The following is an 18,932-nucleotide window of genomic DNA, read 5'->3' as shown; positions in this document are numbered from 1 at the left end:
GTCCTTTCCTGGGGCTCATCTGGTCACCAGACCCTAGAGCTGCCCCAGTTTAATGTGCCATGCAACCCCTTCCATACCCTGTAACTGTAATTCTTTACTCTCGTGTTGTAAACTGTACCAAAGTATACACTGTGTGTGCATATATAAAGCATAGCCAAGGTCTCTGTACATTGGGCTGAGAATCCCACTGAGCAGCCCACATGTCCGGAGAACTGCTATTGCTTGGAGTGGAGGGGGAGGAGAGGGGCAGGAACAAAGGGAGAGTGGCTGGGGAAGAGATCGGGCTGACGATCAAACACCCTAAAAGTGCAGCATTGCGCTGTATCCCGAGATATCGCTGATGCTCATGATACAGGCGCTGCTCCCACTGACAGGCGCTGCTCCCACTGACAGGCGCTGCTCCCACTGACAGGCGATGCTCCCACTGACAGGCGCTGCTCCCACTGACAGGCGCCGCTCCCACTGACAGGCGCTGCTCCCACTGACAGGCGCCGCTCCCACTGACAGGCGCTGCTCCCACAGGGACGTTCATATTTCTCCAAAAGCCCTTTAACTTTCACCCACCCCGCGCCCAGCCGTGATTGGCCAATGCAGATGTGACCTCACGTCCTGTCTCCCATGCAGTATCCACACATGATGGTCGCGGCTCCATCTACAGCGATTTCCTATAGCAGCGGGGACTGTATGTAAGGGGAACCCAGCAGCGCTCAGGGTCAGTGTGATCCCAGCGTGCAGGGAACTAAGCGGTGCGCCCCAAGGCTGCGCCAGAGACACCTTCACACGGCGCTGGGAGCTTCATCCAGCGGGAGATGTGAAAACGGTTCCGCGCTGCGGGACAGAGTCTCAGAAAGCAAACAGGTTGAAAGCTCTGCAGTCTCAAACCCCACAGGAGTGGGAGCAAACCCTGGGGAGCCTTGGAAGTGGCGCCTGGCACCTAGAATCCCCTGTATTCCCTGTTTTGGGGAGTGTAAGGGGTTTGTGAGTTTGTGCTGTGCTGGATACGGACAGAATAAATTCTCTTTATTGAAACGCTTTGTCCGTTCTGGTGCCTTGATCCCGGGGTTACGTTCTGGTCTCCGTGATAATCTTTGAGATAAAGTGTGACTGAAATAAAAAAAACAAAGGATCATTGAATTAATAGAACAGATTGATTTAGAAACATTGTTCACAAAGTAAGTAAGACCCCAAGTGTTTCTTATTAATGTGAGTTACACACGTGTATGTGTGTTTTGCTGCCTTTATTTTGGTGCTGCTGCGTTTTCCCTGTATAGATTGTGTGGGAAATGTGGCATCTTTGGCAGTTTCAGCCCCCACATCAGTACACATATTTGTGCGATTTAAGAAGTGATGCTAGAGTTCTGTTGATTTTAAACTTAATTCACTAATTATATTTAAGGGAATCCGCAAAACGTATTTAACACAAATATCTGGAGGTGAAACCTTTGATTCAGATCATTGTGAAAAATCCAGGTCTCCAGAATCCAGATCATTTCCAAAACAATACTGCCACCGTGTGGTCTTTGTTTGAATGACAGATAGTAAAGCTTTGGCGCCTTTTTACCTTCTCTGTATAATTGTTCGGAGATCCCCAAATCGAGTGTTTTACACATGAAATGCGGGGTTGTATTTATGATCATAAAACCAAAAAACGTGATCAATATGTATGAGATTTACAGTTGTGACAAATTATCATAAATGTCACATAAAGTGCTAAAGAAAATCCGATTGCATTTTTTTCTTATCAAAAGCTGATACATGATGCCCAATATATGGGACTATTTAATGGAATATAAAAGGAGTGACTATTTTATGAAGCATTTGCATTGGGGATTTTGTTTTAAGAGCAGAAAAGACAGCAAAATAATAATGAATGAATGCTCAAAGATTGTCATTGTTTTATACAAGTCTATAAAAATGTAATTGTTTTCATAGCGGTTAAAATCAATACAGATAAGGCATTTATCATATACATTTTCTTTTGCAGATTGTACCAATGTGTAATGTAAAAAAATGTGTATATGGATCGAGCAATTAAAATCACGTATTTAAATCTGTCAAGTGCAGGCACTTCTAATTCAGAGAAGTTATATCAAAAGGTGAAACCAATATGTGGTTTGCTTTATGAATGAGCAGTTAATAGCATGAAGGGAGAATAGCAAAGTTTATATAACTCACGAGTGTACATGTCAATTCATAGAAAAGAATCATAGATAAAGCGCTGTAACAAAATGCTATCACATACTGGTGGTTTTGTAGTGAATTGTATTTCTCTAACCCGTTTCCAATATGAAATATTGAGTCCCGTCAGAGACAGCAACATGAAAACGGGTAAGAATAAGATGGCGGTGTAACCAGAGCTCTATACAGGAGAATGTGGGTGGCCCTTAAAAGAGCCTTTGGGTTAAATGAATGTGAATTCCGTATCATCAGTTGGTAAGAAGTGTCACCGTTTAGCCTCCGAATCCATAGAGAGTGCGGCCCTGGCGCTTGAGAGCATACACCACGTCCATAGCGGTGACTGTCTTCCTCTTAGCGTGCTCTGTGTAGGTGACCGCGTCCCGGATCACATTCTCCAGGAAAACCTTGAGCACCCCACGGGTCTCTTCATAGATGAGACCGGAGATGCGCTTCACTCCTCCTCTGCGAGCCAGGCGGCGGATAGCAGGCTTGGTTATGCCTTGGATGTTGTCACGAAGAACCTTCCTGTGCCTCTTGGCACCTCCTTTACCGAGCCCTTTTCCTCCTTTGCCGCGACCAGTCATTCTGCACAGTGTCAAAACAAGAAGCGAATGAGGTAATTGCGGTAAAGCTGCTGCTTATATGCAGTATGAGCGGACCTGAGTGAAAACCACAGACACCCCATGTGGGGAGAAAGTGAATTGCACTGGAAGACGTTCCTTGATTTTGATTGGCTGAAAAGGTCTTTCGTCTGATTGGCTCAGTGAAAGCCGTTACTGTTTATAAAAAAAGGCCGCGTGGTAATGGGATTGGTTGGAAGTTTATCTCATTAAAACTGTGATCACATTTGCTTTGCCTAGTATTGCCCAACTCACACGAACACATTTGTGTGCCATCTATTTCATGTATTTAATTATATTGTGTCTGCATCTATATATCTGTAAATGTAATTCATTTGTAATATTTAGATGTGTATGATCAACTACATTCATCAGTATTTTTTTTTATATAAATACCCCTGTTTTATAAATTTGCTTTTATTTCTAATTTACCCTGCATGAGGTGACACGGGGAAGAAATGCAGACCGGGGAAACAAGTTCAGCAAACACAAATCCTCCAGTAGAAATGTCTGAAGTTGACAGTTACTCCACAGGGTGGCAGTGCTGCTTCGAAATTGAAGTCACGTGGGAATGAAGTTACATGAAATCACTATAAAGCCATAACACAAGTCTAAGGCCTCGGCCATGTTACTTGCTTGCTGGCGGAAGCGCGCTGAGGCGCGCTCCCGCTCAGCACTGAGCCCCTACAGCCGCAATTAGAGCGGCTTTAGTAGGGGCTCACCTGCGCTTACGCGCGCTTGCGGAAGCGCAGGTCTTGGGGGAATTTAAAATTCCCCCGCTTGCCGGCGAGACAGGCCGGTCACGTGAGCGGTTCGCCCAATGAGGGCGAACCAGCTCCGTGACGTCACTGGCCCGCCCCCGGCCAGTGACGCGCCCGCCCCCGGACCGCCCCCTGACGGCTGCTGAGAGCGCTTGCGGTAAGCAACCGCAAGGCCAGGGAAAGCACCCGCTTTCCCTGCGCCTCAGCGCGCCTCAGCACGCCAGCAGGGACCGTGGACTCGGCCTAAGGCTGTGCCTATAGTTATAGTGCCGCCGATGGTGACGGCGACACGACCGGTGACGTCACCCGTCGCCACCGGTGAAAGTTATGTTTTGCCGCGACGGCGCGGGATTCCGGGCATTTAATTGGTTCATGGATCGTCACGTGACACGACGGCCCTTGAAAAATCAAATTTGCCGGCTTCAAGTTTTCGCGACGGCGACGTTGCTCCGTCGCTTTGTCGCCGTTGTGTGTCCGTCGCTTTGTCGCCGTTGTGTGTTGTGTGCACTATAAGCGCACGCTGCGGCGGCAATGCTTTTGTGTTTGTGCGATGTTGTGTCGCTGTCGCAGGCACTATAAGCACGGCCTAAGGGCTGTTAAATAGTGTGTGCAGCCGTGCACAAATGTATTACATTTGTGCACACACACAGATACACACACACACACACACACACACACACACACATATACATACACATGCATACATACATACCCACAACACACATATACATACACATGCATACCCACAACACACATATACATACATATGCATACCCACAACACACATATACATACACATGCATACATATATACACACATACACACACACACACATATATACATACACATGCATACATATATGCACACACACACACACACACACACACACACACACATATACATACATACATATATACACACATACACACATATACATACATTCAGCGCCGGTAGCAGCGTAAAAGATTATTTTTCCCGTCTTCGCCGCTGTCTGTCGGCTCCCCGCTCCCTGGCGTGCGCGCGCGGCCCTTGTATAGAAGGGCTGACTCACCTAAGCCATCTATAACTGCCGTGCGCGCGCACCCCCACCACTATAGAACGGCCCTAAGGCTGAGGACCCGCTGCGGACGGCCGCGCGCGCGGACCACAAGCCCCTTACCTCCTGCCCATCTGTCCCCGCTGCCTATATATGTGAATAGGGTGACCAGATTTTGAAAATGAAAAACCGGGACACAATTTTTTTTTTTTTACATTAACAGTTTATTTATCGTATTACACTTATACTTTACTACCATTAGTCCTAGTTACGTGAGTGTGTGTCGGATGGCCTCACTAATCGAACGAAAAAAAAAGCCAGATGTGAATGACTTCTGTACCCCTTAACCAGTGTCAGGATGCCCCCTCTTCACAATTTCTAAAGCAGCAATCCCGGCTGGGATCTTACCTGATCCACAGTCCCTCAAGGTACTATACTGGAGGGGAGGTGTTCCCTACCTGTCTTCCGATGTCTCCCGCGTGAAACTTGAGTCAGATCTGGAAGAAAGCAGGGTAGGTTACTTCGGTGTAGGTATACGGCAGTTAAGATGAGGGAGAGACAGAGAGGGAGAGACAGAAAGGGTGAGACAGAGAGGGAGAGACAGAGAGGGAGAGACAGAGAGGGAGAGACAGAGAGGGACAGAGACAGGGAGGGACAGAGACAGGGAGGGACAGAGACAGGGAGGGACAGAGACAGGGAGGACAGAGACAGGGAGGGACGGAGACAGGGAGGGACAGAGACAGGGAGGGACAGAGACAGAGACAGGGAGGGGCAGAGACAGAGACAGGGAGGGGCAGAAACAGAGACAGGGAAGGACAGAGACAGAGACAGGGAGGGACAGAGACAGAGACAGAGACAGAGAGAGAGGGGGGAGATAGAGAGGGGGGGAGAGAGACAGGGAGACAGGGGAGAGAGACAGGGAGAGAGAGACAGGGGGAGAGAGACAGGCAGAGAGGGAGAGAGACGGGGGAGAGGGAGAGAAACAGGGGGAGAGCGAGAGAGACAGGGGGAGAGCGAGAGAGACAGGGGGAGAGCGAGAGAGACAGGGGGAGAGGGAGAGAGACAGGGGGAGAGAGACAGCGGGAGAGGGAGAGAGACAGGGGAAGAGGGAGAGAGACAGGGAGATAGGGAGGGTGAGAGGGAAAGTTATGTTTCGCCGCGACGGCGCGGGATTCCGGGCATTTAATTGGTTCAAGGACCGTCACGTGACACGACGGCCCTTGAAAAATCAAATTTGCCGGCTTCAAGTTTCCACTATAAGCGCACGCGGCGGCGGCAAAGCTTTTGTGTTTGTGAGATGTTGTGTCGCTGTCGCAGGCACTATAAGCACGGCCTAGGGGCTGTTATATAGTGTGTGCAGCCGTGCACAAATGTATTACATTGTGCACACACACAAATACACACACAAATACACACACACACACACACACACACACACACACACACACACACACGCATACATATATACACACAAATACACACACAAATACACACACACACACACACACACACACACACACACACACACATACATACATTCAGCGCCAGTAGCAGCGTAAAAAGATTATTTTTCTTCGCCGCTGTCTATCGACTCCCCGCTCCCTGGTGTGCGTGCGCACCCCCACCACTATAGAACGGCCCTAAGGCTGAGGACCCGCTGCGGACGGACGCGCGAGCGGACCACCAGCCCCTTACCTCCTGACCATCTGTCCCCGCTGCCTCTTTCCGGCGAGGCTCACTACACGCTGTGACGCGTCAGCCGCCTGGGGAAGCAAGAGAATTGCGATCCCGAGCGGTGACGCGTCACGTGGTGCGCTGGTGAGTCTATCAGCGCCGGGTCAGGAGTGTTAGAGGCAGCTTCCCCACCTCCAAAAGGTGGGGGGAAGTGTGTGTGCGCGTGTGTATGTATGTGTGTGCATGTGTATGCGTGTGTATGTGTATGTGTATGTGTGTGTATATGTGTGTGTATATGTGTGTGTATATGTGTGTGTATATCTGTGTGTATATATGTGTGTATATATGTGTGTATATATGTGTGTATATATGTGTGTATATATGTGTGTATATATGTGTGTATATATGTGTATATATTTGTATATATGTGTATACATAAATATGGTGTGTGTGTGTGTGTGGGGACGGACCGACTGGGGAGGGGTAAGGGGGAGGGGGAGGAGGAGGAGGGGGAGGAGGGTCAGCACGGAGAGCCCTCCGCTCAAACCACACCCCCCCCTCCCGCTCAAGCTCCCGCTCCCTACAGCCCGCAGGTTCAATTGCCTCTCAGCGCGCAGTTGCACGCATTTATCCCTAACCACTTTGCTGTATGGTGTGTGTGTTGTGTTGTGTTTTGAACCCTTGTAGAGGTGTAATGGGTAAACAAAATGTATATAATTACTCACTGATAAAATATAGAATACATTTTTAATAGGGATAGATTTTAATAAAATTACTTGTACTTTATAAAACATTAATGTAAATTAATCTGTGCGATCATATCTGTGTTAAATAAATGTTACGCTGTGCTCACCACGGACAAGGAGGGACCCCGAAACTGAGGTGAGATGGGTAACAAACTGCACCCACAGCTACGGGGACATGCCTGGAAAGTGGAAAATAGGCACCTGGAACCGTCTGGGAGTATAAGATAAAGTAAGATACTCGCCAGACGAGAAGGGAGGTTCCAGAAGATAGGTGGTACCGAGAGCCTGGGGTCCAGAGCCGGGAGGTAGGTCGGAATCCGCAAACCGAGGTGAAGGGGTCGGGGAGTCCAGGAGGTCAGGATACAAACCAAGGGTAGAAGACCAGAGCGGATCCACAGCCAGGCCGGTTCGGTACGCAAGGGATCACTGAGGAGACAAAGAGACAGGAACTGAGGCAGGCACGACCGTGGTTAACACAGGTCATACAAAGCTATGCTCAGCCAAAGAATGAATGGCTGAGCAAGGTATAAGTAGGTGGAAGGACCAATAGGGAGAGGGGGTGTAACGAGGGAGCGGTCCCAGGAAAGATAGGGATTGGTAGGAAGAAACTCACCACAGCTGTGCTAGATGTGCAGCTTGTGAGCGGTGCACACACATCAGGCATGTGCGCCGCGCGGGAGAGGCGTGCGCGGCCTCAGCTGGGGGCGGGAACTCCCCCTGAGGGAGGACATAAAAGTCCTCTGCCGTGCGCGCGTATGCGCGAGATCAGAAGCCGCCGCGGGAAGCGGAGGAGAAGGGAGATCCCGCCCGCGGTGGCGAGAAGGCAGAGCTGGAGTGGGGGTGAGAAAAGTCACGGGGGGAGCCCCTTTATAGAGAGGTGTTCCCGCGGACCTTAAAGTACCCCCCCCCTTGAGAAGCGGCCTTAGGACGACTCCAATATGGCTTTTGGGTAAATTTGGAGTTAAAGAGTCTCAGCAGTCTGGGGGCATGTATTTGATGGTAGGGTACCCAAGATCTTTCCTCTGGGCCAAAGCCCTTCCAGCGAAGCAGGTATTGTACCGAACCCCTTGTACTCCTGGAATCCACAATAGACTGGATTTCGAACTCTTCCTGCCCCTGAACTATGACTGGTCTAGGGTCAATTGGTGTCTGTCTCTGAAGCCAAGTGAAGGGAACACCGGTCTAACTGGTAGTCGCACAGTCCCCTACATCAGCGCTGATCTTGGTTATATCAGCACTGATGTGTTCGAGGACTTGCCTGTCTTGCCTGTCTCAGAAGTGATTAAACCATTAGCCCCTCTACCAGTTAGACCGGTGTTCCCTTCACTTGGCTTCAGAGACAGACCAGCTGTTTATTGAGAGGGTGGGGGTGGTGCGTCTATGGGTTTTACTGTTCAACCACAGCATTAACCACCTCTATACCCCACTCAGTCACAAGCTGAGTATTTTGGCAATTCTATTTTGCCTTAACGCACTATGTGCTGAGCAGTACCACAGGGGGTCACAGCTAACAACATCATTACTCACAGAGTAGTGTGAACCCTCCTGTACTACTGCAGACACTGTGGAGGTTGCCTCCATGCCATCATTTACCCTCTGTGTGCAACACTTTACTACGCTCACTTAAGGGTAAACTGTCCATATGTGCTAAGTGTCTGCATTTTGCTCTCACTATAACGTATACTGGGCGGCAACAGCAGATATTATTGACATTAGTTTAGGTGTACCTTGGTTAACAACACCTGTATAACACCACTGTTTCCACTGCTACTTACAGATGTTTCCACCCTATACACTATCTGCAGTTTAGGTGTTTAGATGACCTTATCTAACGCTCCAGTTTTGACATGCTATTCTGTATCCTACTATCCAATGTGTTAATAAGTGTGCACCTATTATCAACAGTGTGGGCCACACAGGTTTTCATCATAGACCTGGCTCTGATAGCACTGATGAATGGATTTAGTCACCAGTGCATATCTTAATCAGGGACAGACATTATATAGGTCTAACTTAGCTCGCATTTCGTCAAACAGTATTACTGTACTTATCCACAGTGTATCAATTGAGTGTGTAGCACACGCCTGGATACACTTATATGGAAAGTGTCTTTGAGTGGGCTCTCACAGGCTCCTCTTGCCTATATCATTAGGTAGCTACTATCAGTAGCGTTTGATCCCCAACATTCATTAGGGATCTTATTATATCCACCCACATACTTGCAGGTGGGTTATTAAGGATAGAGTCACGTGCTGTTTAATACTATTTAATTACGTTTTAACACCCTATTTTTTACTCATGGTTATAAATAAAGCATATTTTTATATTTACAACATTACAATCCTTGTGACTGAGTGCTGAAAGACTGGGTCCTTTTTCTTTCATATGATATAATCACGTCTCCATCCAGTCAGCACCTCACTGTGGTCTAACACTAGCTGTGCGGGTTTTCTTTGCGTGTAGCGAAATATGGAAGAGAGAAGAATCTGCTGTAATTTGACGACCAGGCGTATCGAATACTTGCCTGAATTCTCGAAGAAAGCGAGAATAGTCATGCGTCATGGTAGGCTCCCGCTCCCAGATGGGGGATGCCCAGGCTAGGGCCTTTCCGTTCAAGAGAGACATAATATAGGTCACCTTTGAACGAGCAGTGGGGAAGCGCAAAGGAGATAATTCAAATTGCATCTCGCACTGATTAAGAAACCCTCTGCACTTGTGGGGATCCCCTGCATAGCGGTTGGGAGCCAGGAGATGAGGATTCACAGCCACGGGAAGAAGGGGGGAGGGAAACGCCACAGTTGCCATGGCAGAGGAGCCTGGGGAAGGCTGCAATGAGGAGAGTCTAGAGAGCTCCTGTGTCATGGAGGCAAGCTGCGCCTCTAGCTGGAGAAGTCGCTGCATGGGGCTTGGTTGCTCAACCTCTTCGGGGTCCATGTCTGTGGGGCTGAGCATAATGTTACGCTGAGCTCACCACGGACAAGGAGGGACCCAGAAACTGAGGTGAGATGGGTAACAAACTGCACCCACAGCTACGGACACACACCTGGAAAGTGGAAAATAGGCGTCTGGAACCGTCTGGGAGTATAAGATAAAGTAAGATACTCGCCAGACGAGAAGGGAGGTTCCAGAAGATAGGTGGTACCGAGAGCCTGGGGTCCAGAGCCGGGAGGTAGGTCGGAATCCGCAAACCGAGGTGAAGGGGTCGGGGAGTCCAGGAGGTCAGGATACAAACCAAGGGTATAAGACCAGAGCGGATCCACAGCCAGGCCGGTTCAGTACGCAAGGGATCACTAAGGAGACAAAGAGACAGGAACTGAGGCAGGCACGATCGTGGTTAACACAGGTCATACAAAGCTATGCTCAGCCAAAGAATGAATGGCTGAGCAAGGTATAAGTAGGAGGAAGGACCAATAGGGAGAGGGGAAGTAACGAGGGAGCAGTCCCAGGAAAGATAGAGATTGGTAGGGAGAAACTCACCACAGCTGTGCTAGATGTGCAGCTTGTGAGCGGTGCACGCGCATCAGGCATGTGCACCGCGTGGGAGAGGCGTGCGCGGCCTCAGCTGGGGGCGGGAACTCCCCCTGAGGGAGGACGTAAAAGTCCTCTGCCGTGCGCGCGCACGCGCGAGATCAGTAGCTGCTGCAGGAAGCGGAGGAGAAGGGAGATCCCGCCCGCAGCGGCGAGAAGGCAGAGCTGGAGCGGGGTGAGTAAAGTCACGGGGGGAGCCCCTTTAGAGAGAGCTGTTCCCCCGGACCTTACAATAAATAAACAAGAAACAATAACATAAACTATAAGCAATGGTGTATCTCTTAATATGGGGAACCAAGGGGGCCGGGGACCAAGGGGGAAGTCCAGAGGGGACCTGGACTATATGTGTTATTTGTATTACTGTATTTCCTCTTGTGTAAGCTGCCAGTGATTGTAAGACGCACCATAGATTTGACACTTACAATCAAGGAACATTACTTCTCACTTACCAGGTTTCAGGAGAGGTCCCAGGTCAGCGGAGGATGAAGCGGGCGGCCTTGACAGGACAGGTCCCACATCTGCAGAGGATTGAAGTAAAGACTGGGGGTGGGCGGCCGGCAGCGGTAGGTGAAGACCATCACGGCATGATAAAATGTGTGTGTTGATGTGTAGTTACCACATCCCTATCCCCACTTTATACAGTTTTCCACTTCCAGACATCAGTGATTAGCTCTTTTCTGGAAGGGTTACACAAAGAAAAAAACCTATACATTGGGCACAATAAGCCTGGCAGAGGTGGCCATTGCACACGGTATTGGGGTAGTCAGCCGTGCTTTGCTTTCACTCTCACTGGGGAGACGTGCTTTGCTTTCACTCTCACTGGGGAGCTGCGAGCTTCAGATCTATATCACCCTGCTCCACTAAGCCTTCTCCCATTGCTACTGCCAGGGCGTTGGGCAGAGCCTGGCCTGCTACACTGAGCTTCCCTGCCTTGCTTCTCCAAGGACATCAGGCAGGATCCGGCTCTCCAGAACTCCCAGCGATGGGCTACAGAAAGTGAATGCCGCCGTCCCACTGAACAACCTTGTGCTGAAAGGGCTTACCTAGCCCCGCTGGTGGTCTAAGGGGAGCCTTCGCACTGTCACCTGGCTTGCCTACTTGCTAGCAGACATCCCAGGCACGGCCGAATGCCGATATCTCCTGTGATGACTTTAGGACAAATAGAACATATATTTTTAATAAAGTGCCTTTCTGGCTGCAGTTTTAAATGTACAGGCAGGATGAGGCTTTTTCTACTTGCCTTTGTAATGCAACCAGTAACCACATGTTTTACACCGATGAGCTGGGGGCACTTCCTTCTGCAAACTTCAGAGACCCCCTTTTAGGGAAATGGCTATGGGTCTCGGGAAGTGTTGCGGATGAAAGCCCCAGAGCCGCAAAGTGTGAATTAGCCGGGATGCTCGCTGACCAGGAGATCCTGTTAGTCATCTGGGCTAGTTAACACCTTGGGTCCAACTCCTAGCCTGGGAGACACCAGGTAAAAAGGGGAGCACCCATATGGTAAGCAGCCCAGGTGTCAGAGTTGCACAGGCGCTGTATCAACTGGAAATCCCTGTAGTGCCCACTCTGCAAACTGGGGGCAAGATGGAGATTGGTGGGATGGAGGTTCACACGAAAGGGATTGGGCGGGTATGTTATAGATATGCTAGCCGACCCTATATACATGCTCCCTAAGCTATCCCCGTTGTCTTTTGTTTCCCTTTTACAATGTGAACAAATTTCCACTTTGCTTCTACAAGCGGATAAGAGCAGCAGCAACGATTCCCTAACGCAACAAGTTAATTACATCAGAACCAAGGACATAACTCTTCTTCAGGATTCCGTTAGTGCTGGGGGTTATCTAACGAACCCCAATGGACCAGAAAGAACTTTGCAATATTCACAGACTTATTGGGCTGGCAATTTACACCCCTTGCAAAAGGACAGCATTTTAAAAGACAATATTCTGGTGCTTTGTTTTACTTCTGGACATTCTATCCCATTCTCTTCCTCAGTAAGTGTTTTGTCAAGTATATTCTAAGGTTGTCGTGTGTCTGTCTATTAAGGAAATAAATGTCAGTTTATTTTGCTCAACTTGTGTGCTCAATCTATTTCCCTAAAATATAAAATTGTTGATACGTTCCGTCCATCGTGACAGTGGCCACACGGCCACAGTTGGAATAGCGTTTCCTTACTCCAGTGCTGGCGGTCAAAAGACCTAAGGTAGCTGACCCTCCCCAGGCCACCAAACTAGGGGGGAAGAAGTCAAAAACCTGGGGTGTTGAAGTAGAGCCGATGGAGGTTGCCCACGAGGGCCAGTGCTCCTTGTGTAACTGGCTGGGCCACCTGCGTGTTAACTGCCCAAACTACCCCTATCCAGTGTAACAGGGTATGTCCCATAATACCTCTCTTTCCCACATAGTGTATCTATTATGCAAGTCCCTATTATGTTCAGAGCAGTAACAGGTTAATCTATGAGCCAGTGACCCCCCAGTGAAGGAAGTAAGGTGGTGACTCATGGCCTGTGTAAGCCTATCCAAGATGGGTACAGTCCATGAGCCCGCCCCTTGCAGAGACTTCCAAATGGGAATATCTGTAACCCGTAGCTCACTACAAATGAGGCGTGACCATGGGGCTGAGGTAGGGATTTGTATAGAATGCCAACCACACCCACGAAGGCACATCTAGAGTATAGGACAGTCGTACAGGCCGGATCAGGGTAACAGAAGACAGGGTAAAAGAGGTACTTGCGAATCTTGGAGTATAGAGCAGTGGATTGTTGGGGTACGTAGCCAGGGTCAGGGTTTTAGAGCGTAGAGTAGTCGTGGAGCCAAGCAAGGGTCAGTGCAGGAGAGAGTGGCGTCGCCGTGGTTCCAAATCCAGGGTCAGTGCAGGAGAGAGTAGAGTAGTCGTTGCCAAAGCCAAGGTCAGTGCAGGAGAGCATCACAGAGGAGTATCCATGCAGGGTCAGGCAGCAGGGTTCAGGCAGACAGGAACTAGGTGATGAGTGCAGCGTCACACAAACAGAGGTTATGCTCGGCAATGACTGGGAGCTCTGAGAGCATATTTATATGACCTCCCACCAATGGGAGGCAACCAGGAAGCAGACGTGCGGACAGGATAGGCTGCTGGATCATGCAGGTGTGTCCTATTACACGGCCAATAGCTACCGCGTCAGAATGTGTGCATGCCCCCCGCAAAACCCGTAGGTGACCTGGTCACGCGCTGTCATCGTGCGCCACGACACCCGCACCGCCATGAGGGCGGAAACCAGAGGCGAGACCCGTGGAGATAGAGGAGGGGCGCAACTGCGCCGCATAACAGTGATATCAGGACAGGGCCGGGTACCAGAGGCAGGACCCGCTGAGGTAGAGGCGGAGTGAGGGGCGTAACCGTGCTGCATAGGGGTGATGCCAGTATGGGGGCGGGACAGAGGGGCGGAGACCACAGACCACTGGGAAGACCGTGTACCACGCATGCACGCTGCGCATCAAAACAGGAGGAGCAAGAATGCGCTCCATGCCCAGAGACCGAAGGGGACTGCACAGAAACCGCGCACCGTGCGTAAGTTCCATCCCAGTTTGCCACTCTTGGGTGTTATGGTAGTCCAATGGGCAAGTGAGGGTTAAAGGGGCAGGAGCAGCAGAACAGCGAATCCTCACAGTATCACATTTAGTCAGTCTTGTGCTGGGAGGAGAAGAAAGCACAAGGGCTGTCATTGTTCCCCATCGGGGGAAAGCATGCCCACCCCAGGCTCAGGCCTGGGGACCATTAAGGCGCATGGTGAAAAAAAATGGTGAGCAGGAAAGGGCTAGAAATAAGGTCCGGGGTCCGGCTTTCACTGGGCTAGAGCCAATGGTTTCCCGCAGACCTGGTGGCGCCTTCCCAGCGGGATATTTGGGGTTGACCGGAGGGACCTATTGCAGGGGAAGCCTATTGTGTTAGGGGAAGCCAGACAGGCTTTACCTTATTATGTGAGGCTGGCTACCCCTATCGTCACATGTGTGTTGTGTGTTTTCTGGCTTGCCAGAATAAACTTTTGTTTATTCATCTAGTGTGTCATTCGGGAGAAGGAGTGGCTCAGTGAGTAAACACTGAGTAAAACACACTGGCATTGAGAGTGAGTTTGAAGCCTGGTTCAACTCCGAGTGTCAACTACTTGTGACCTTGGGCAAGTCACTTTATCTCCCTGTGTCTCTGGCTCCAACAAAATAGATTGTAAGCTCCACGGGGCAAGAACTGTGTCTGCAAAATGTCCCTGTAAAGTGCTACATAGAACTAGCAGCGCTATACAAGAACGTACAATTATTTTTATTATTATTATTATTTTCTGGTGATAGTGATCCTGATGTAAAGATGTTAAAAGTTCTGGTCTCTGGTGACAATGGTCACAAAACATGTCAGTTCCTATACACAGTGCTAATAGTGACATTACATAGTTATGTAACACACAGGGTGACTAATAAAATAACCTAATCTTCCATTAATATCACATATATATATTTTTTGTAACCGACAAATAAACATATTTTTAACACTTCCCAATTGTATTATAAAGCTTAAACAAAATAGATGTTTGATTATTACATTATTAAAATATATTTACTGTCATTCACATGATGTGTATGTTACTATGATTTTGTTTTTAGAAAACATAATTTTACATACATATCATTATAAACTATTCATTTGTAGAACAGATGGAATACAAAACTTTTCGAATCTCCCATTTAATAACCAAGATTCATAACTGACAATGGAATAATACAGAGCTTAGTACCGGGGAAATGGAACAACATGAAATAGCAATGTACACTGCTCAGGAATTATTGTGCTACTTGTACATATATAGTGAATCCCCAGACCATGTTTATATATTTATATGCACATTATTTTAAACTGATACTGTAGAATAATATGTCCTTAGTGTCACTGTATGAGGATGGAGGTTGCACATTTAGTCTGAGCAAAGTAAAAGTGACAGAAATAGACAGATATGAATGAAATCTGGCAAATCCCGGGCTACAGAGCCGAACTTTCACCCATTATTCCTAATTGTGTTTGTACTTTCCCAGCAGAAAAATGATACAGCAGTGAAGAGAATATAATTCCTTATAAATTGCATGCAAGAAGGGGGGATGTTAGTAATAATTAGGGGATAAAATGCCCTTTTCTTGCAGCCTCAGAAACACAAAGTCAGAGCAGTGTTTGTGATCCGGGAGGATGAGAGTCAGGGGCGGGGCTTAGTGATTATACCCAATGAAAGAGAAGCTCACTCCGATAACTAACCAATCACAGAGCAGCAGGCTCTCTATATAAGTCCCGGCAGGTCCCCGCCCCCAGTATAACTTTCTATCAGTGTGTTGGGGGATTTTACCTGCAGCTGCAATGGCCGAGACCGCTCCTGCTCCTCCTCCTCCAGCTGAAAGCGCCGCCAAGAAGAAGCAGCCGAAGAAAGCGGCCGGAGCCTCGAAAAGCCGCCCAGCAAAGTCCGGTCCCAGCGCGTCCGATCTGATAGTGAGAGCTGTGTCCGCCTCTAAGGAGCGCAGCGGGGTCTCCCTGTCTGCTCTGAAGAAGGCTCTGGCTGCAGGAGGCTACGATGTGGAGAAGAATAACAGCCGCCTGAAGCTGGCTCTCAAGGGCTTGGTGAGCAAGGAAACCCTGATCCAGCTGAAAGGGAGCGGAGCCTCCGGATCGTTCAAGCTGAATAAGAAGCAGCTGGAGAGCAAGGAGAAGGCGGCCAAGAAAAAGGATGTGGGGAAACCCAAGAAGCCAGTGGCAAAGAAACCCGCCAAGTCCCCCAAGAAACCCAAAAAGGCTCCGGCGGGAGTGAAGAAAAGCCCCAAAAAGGTCAAGAAACCGGCGGCCGCCAAGAAGCCAGCAAAAAGCCCGAAGAAGTCTAAAGCTGCCAAGCCCAGGAAGGCTGTGAAGAGCCCGGCGGCTAAAAAGGCTGCGAAGCCAAAAGCTGCTAAGAGTCCAGCTAAGGCCAAGGCAGCCAAACCCAAAGCAGCAAAGCCCAAGAGGGCGGCAGCTCCTAAGAAGTGAGACCGAGAACTTCAGCCTCTTACAAACACAAAGGCTCTTTTAAGAGCCACCACAACCCCACTTAGAGAGCTGTGCACATAATGTGTAACTGGGAATGTTTCTCCAATTTATCCCATGCAGGGGTTTGTGTTACACTGCCAGAGCATAAGTGTATATGCATTGATACTGCGAGCACTGTAAGGTGCATGTGTAAGTTTGTAGTCCCTAACCTATTTCACGAATACATTTTTTCTCAGACAAACTGACATATTAGGTGACATTATGGTTTTGTGTCTACATAATATTCACATACACGGTTTATATAAAATTAAAAAAAGTGTAGTTTACATCAGAAAAACGTATTTATCACCATGTTATTAAAAAAAGTGTTTACATCACATTGAAAGCATCAAGCACATGCTATTCCATAACACTTCAGTTTGATCACCAGTGGCACATGGGAGGGGGACATTTACAGGTTTGTCTTTACGTGCACCCATATACAGCATGAAATGGTGACTATGCATGCAAGTCTATATATCACATGACAAAGAATACACAAATATTGAAGGTGCGTTTATCTATATTGTCACACATCAAGTACATATGTTGGTACAAGGATAACACACTTCTTTCATTCTCTATATTGAGATCAGTATCCGTGTGTTAATATTGATCAGGCCATTTCATTGAAAATGTGGTGGCTCTTAAAAGAGCCTTTGTTTTTCGGGTGTAAACGAAGTCAGGGTGCAGCCGGCCTAAGCTCTCTCCCCTCTGATCCTGCGGGCCAGCTGGATGTCCTTAGGCATGATGGTGACCCTCTTGGCGTGGATAGCGCACAGGTTGGTGTCCTCGAAGAGCCCCACCAGATAAGCCTCGCTGGCCTCCTGCAGAGCCATGACAGCCGAGCTCTGGAAGCGCAGGTCAGTCTTGAAGTCCTGGGCGATCTCCCGGACCAGGCGCTGGAAGGGCAGCTTGCGGATGAGCAGCTCGGTGGACTTCTGGTAGCGGCGGATCTCCCTGAGAGCCACAGTACCGGGCCGGTAGCGGTGAGGCTTCTTCACTCCGCCGGTGGCCGGAGCGCTCTTTCTGGCAGCCTTGGTCGCTAGCTGCTTACGGGGAGCCTTCCCTCCGGTGGATTTCCGGGCGGTCTGCTTGGTCCGGGCCATCCTGTGCTGCTGTGTCAGTGCGCGTCTCCGGTCAGGAACTAATATAGAAAAAAACTGACCGTTCTGTTCTGACTGACAGATTAAATCTGTCAGTGTGATATTGGATACCGAGGCTTGAGCCTCATTACTCCAAGTTCTCTTGTTGAGTGTATTGTCGCACTTTTTAGGAAGCTTCTTGATCTGTGTTACTTGCCACAGTTGAGTTGGTTTCACAGGTTCAGCGCTGTGATGGGTCGTGGGTAGCGGTCAAATGGGTTTGCAGAGATCGCAGCAAGCTTCTTGATCAGCGGGTTTGAGTTCTGGTCCAGTTCCTTGTAGAATTTCTTGTTGAGCTTCTTTAGATGTTCATCTAACATCTCGATACCCAGTTCCCTGTGAAGGTCTGCTATTCTTGTAGGAAGTGGAGCGTTGGACGCAATCCGCAGCGCCTTGTTCTGTAATTTTTGGAGAGATGATCTTTGATGTTGGTGGCAACCACTCCACACCGGGGAGGCGTATGTCATTGTGGGTCTAATGATCGCCTTGATCACATTGACTTTGCTCTTGATGGGCATGGTCCTTGTCTTCAGCAGAGGGTACAGTGCTGCCAGCTTGGTTGTTGCCTTCTGTTGAATCTTCTCAATGTGGTTTCTCCAGCTTAGTTTGCTATCTAGGATTACACCTAGGTAAGAGCTGTTTGGCTCCCATTTGACAGCCTCTCCGTTGAGGGTGATTGGCGGGTGTGCCTTGATCCTCTTTTTGGTAAACAGTGTAGCTGTAGTCTTGCTGGAGTTCAGTCCTACTTGCCAGTCGCTGTACCATGTTGATAGCATGTCTAGTGCTTTCTGGATGTTCTTAGCTACTTCTTTCTCTCTGAAGGACTGGGAGATGACTGCCACATCGTCTGCGTAGAGTGCCAGTTGAGTCTTGTGGAGGTCTGTGGGGATGTCATTCATGAAGAGGTTGAAAAGGAAAGGTCCCAGGACTGATCCCTGTGGCACGCCAGCGCGGATGGGGCGTGTTGTTGAGAGCTCTTCTCGCACAGCCACGTGGAATGTGCGCTCCCGCAAGTAGCTTGCAGTCAGCTTAATCAGGTAGTTTGGGAATTTCAGGTTGATCATTTTGTGCAGTAGTCCTTCATGCCAAACTCTGTCAAACGCTTTGGCCACGTCCAAGAAGACAACTCCAGTTGATTTGTGGATGTTGAACCCATGGCTTATTATGTCAACGACTCGCAG

The 18,932-nt window shown here is 49.0% G+C and overlaps 3 protein-coding genes across 3 annotated transcripts; 1 reads left to right on the top strand and 2 right to left on the bottom strand.

Annotated features, from left to right (window-relative positions):
* Nucleotides 1–2,260: 2,260 nt before the first annotated feature.
* On the bottom strand, nt 2,261–2,765 carry LOC142483251 (histone H4). Its single transcript, XM_075583315.1, has one exon. The coding sequence runs from the start codon at nt 2,760–2,762 to the stop codon at nt 2,451–2,453; it is 312 nt and encodes a 103-aa protein (XP_075439430.1). The 5' UTR covers nt 2,763–2,765; the 3' UTR covers nt 2,261–2,450.
* Nucleotides 2,766–15,884: 13,119 nt separating this feature from the next.
* LOC142483253 (histone H1-like) lies at nt 15,885–16,817 on the top strand. Its single transcript, XM_075583317.1, has one exon. It carries the CDS (start codon nt 15,911–15,913, stop codon nt 16,565–16,567), a length of 657 nt encoding a protein of 218 aa, XP_075439432.1. The 5' UTR covers nt 15,885–15,910; the 3' UTR covers nt 16,568–16,817.
* Nucleotides 16,818–16,889: 72 nt separating this feature from the next.
* On the bottom strand, nt 16,890–17,759 carry LOC142483254 (histone H3). Its single transcript, XM_075583319.1, has one exon. The coding sequence runs from the start codon at nt 17,713–17,715 to the stop codon at nt 17,305–17,307; it is 411 nt and encodes a 136-aa protein (XP_075439434.1). The 5' UTR covers nt 17,716–17,759; the 3' UTR covers nt 16,890–17,304.
* Between the last annotated feature and the right edge of the window lie 1,173 nt (nt 17,760–18,932).

This window comes from Ascaphus truei, unplaced genomic scaffold, assembly GCF_040206685.1.
Source record: "Ascaphus truei isolate aAscTru1 unplaced genomic scaffold, aAscTru1.hap1 HAP1_SCAFFOLD_312, whole genome shotgun sequence".
Lineage (NCBI taxonomy): Eukaryota > Metazoa > Chordata > Amphibia > Anura > Ascaphidae > Ascaphus > Ascaphus truei.
Note: the sequence above shows the minus strand (reverse complement) of the source record. Positions and strands in the feature narration are given on the sequence as shown.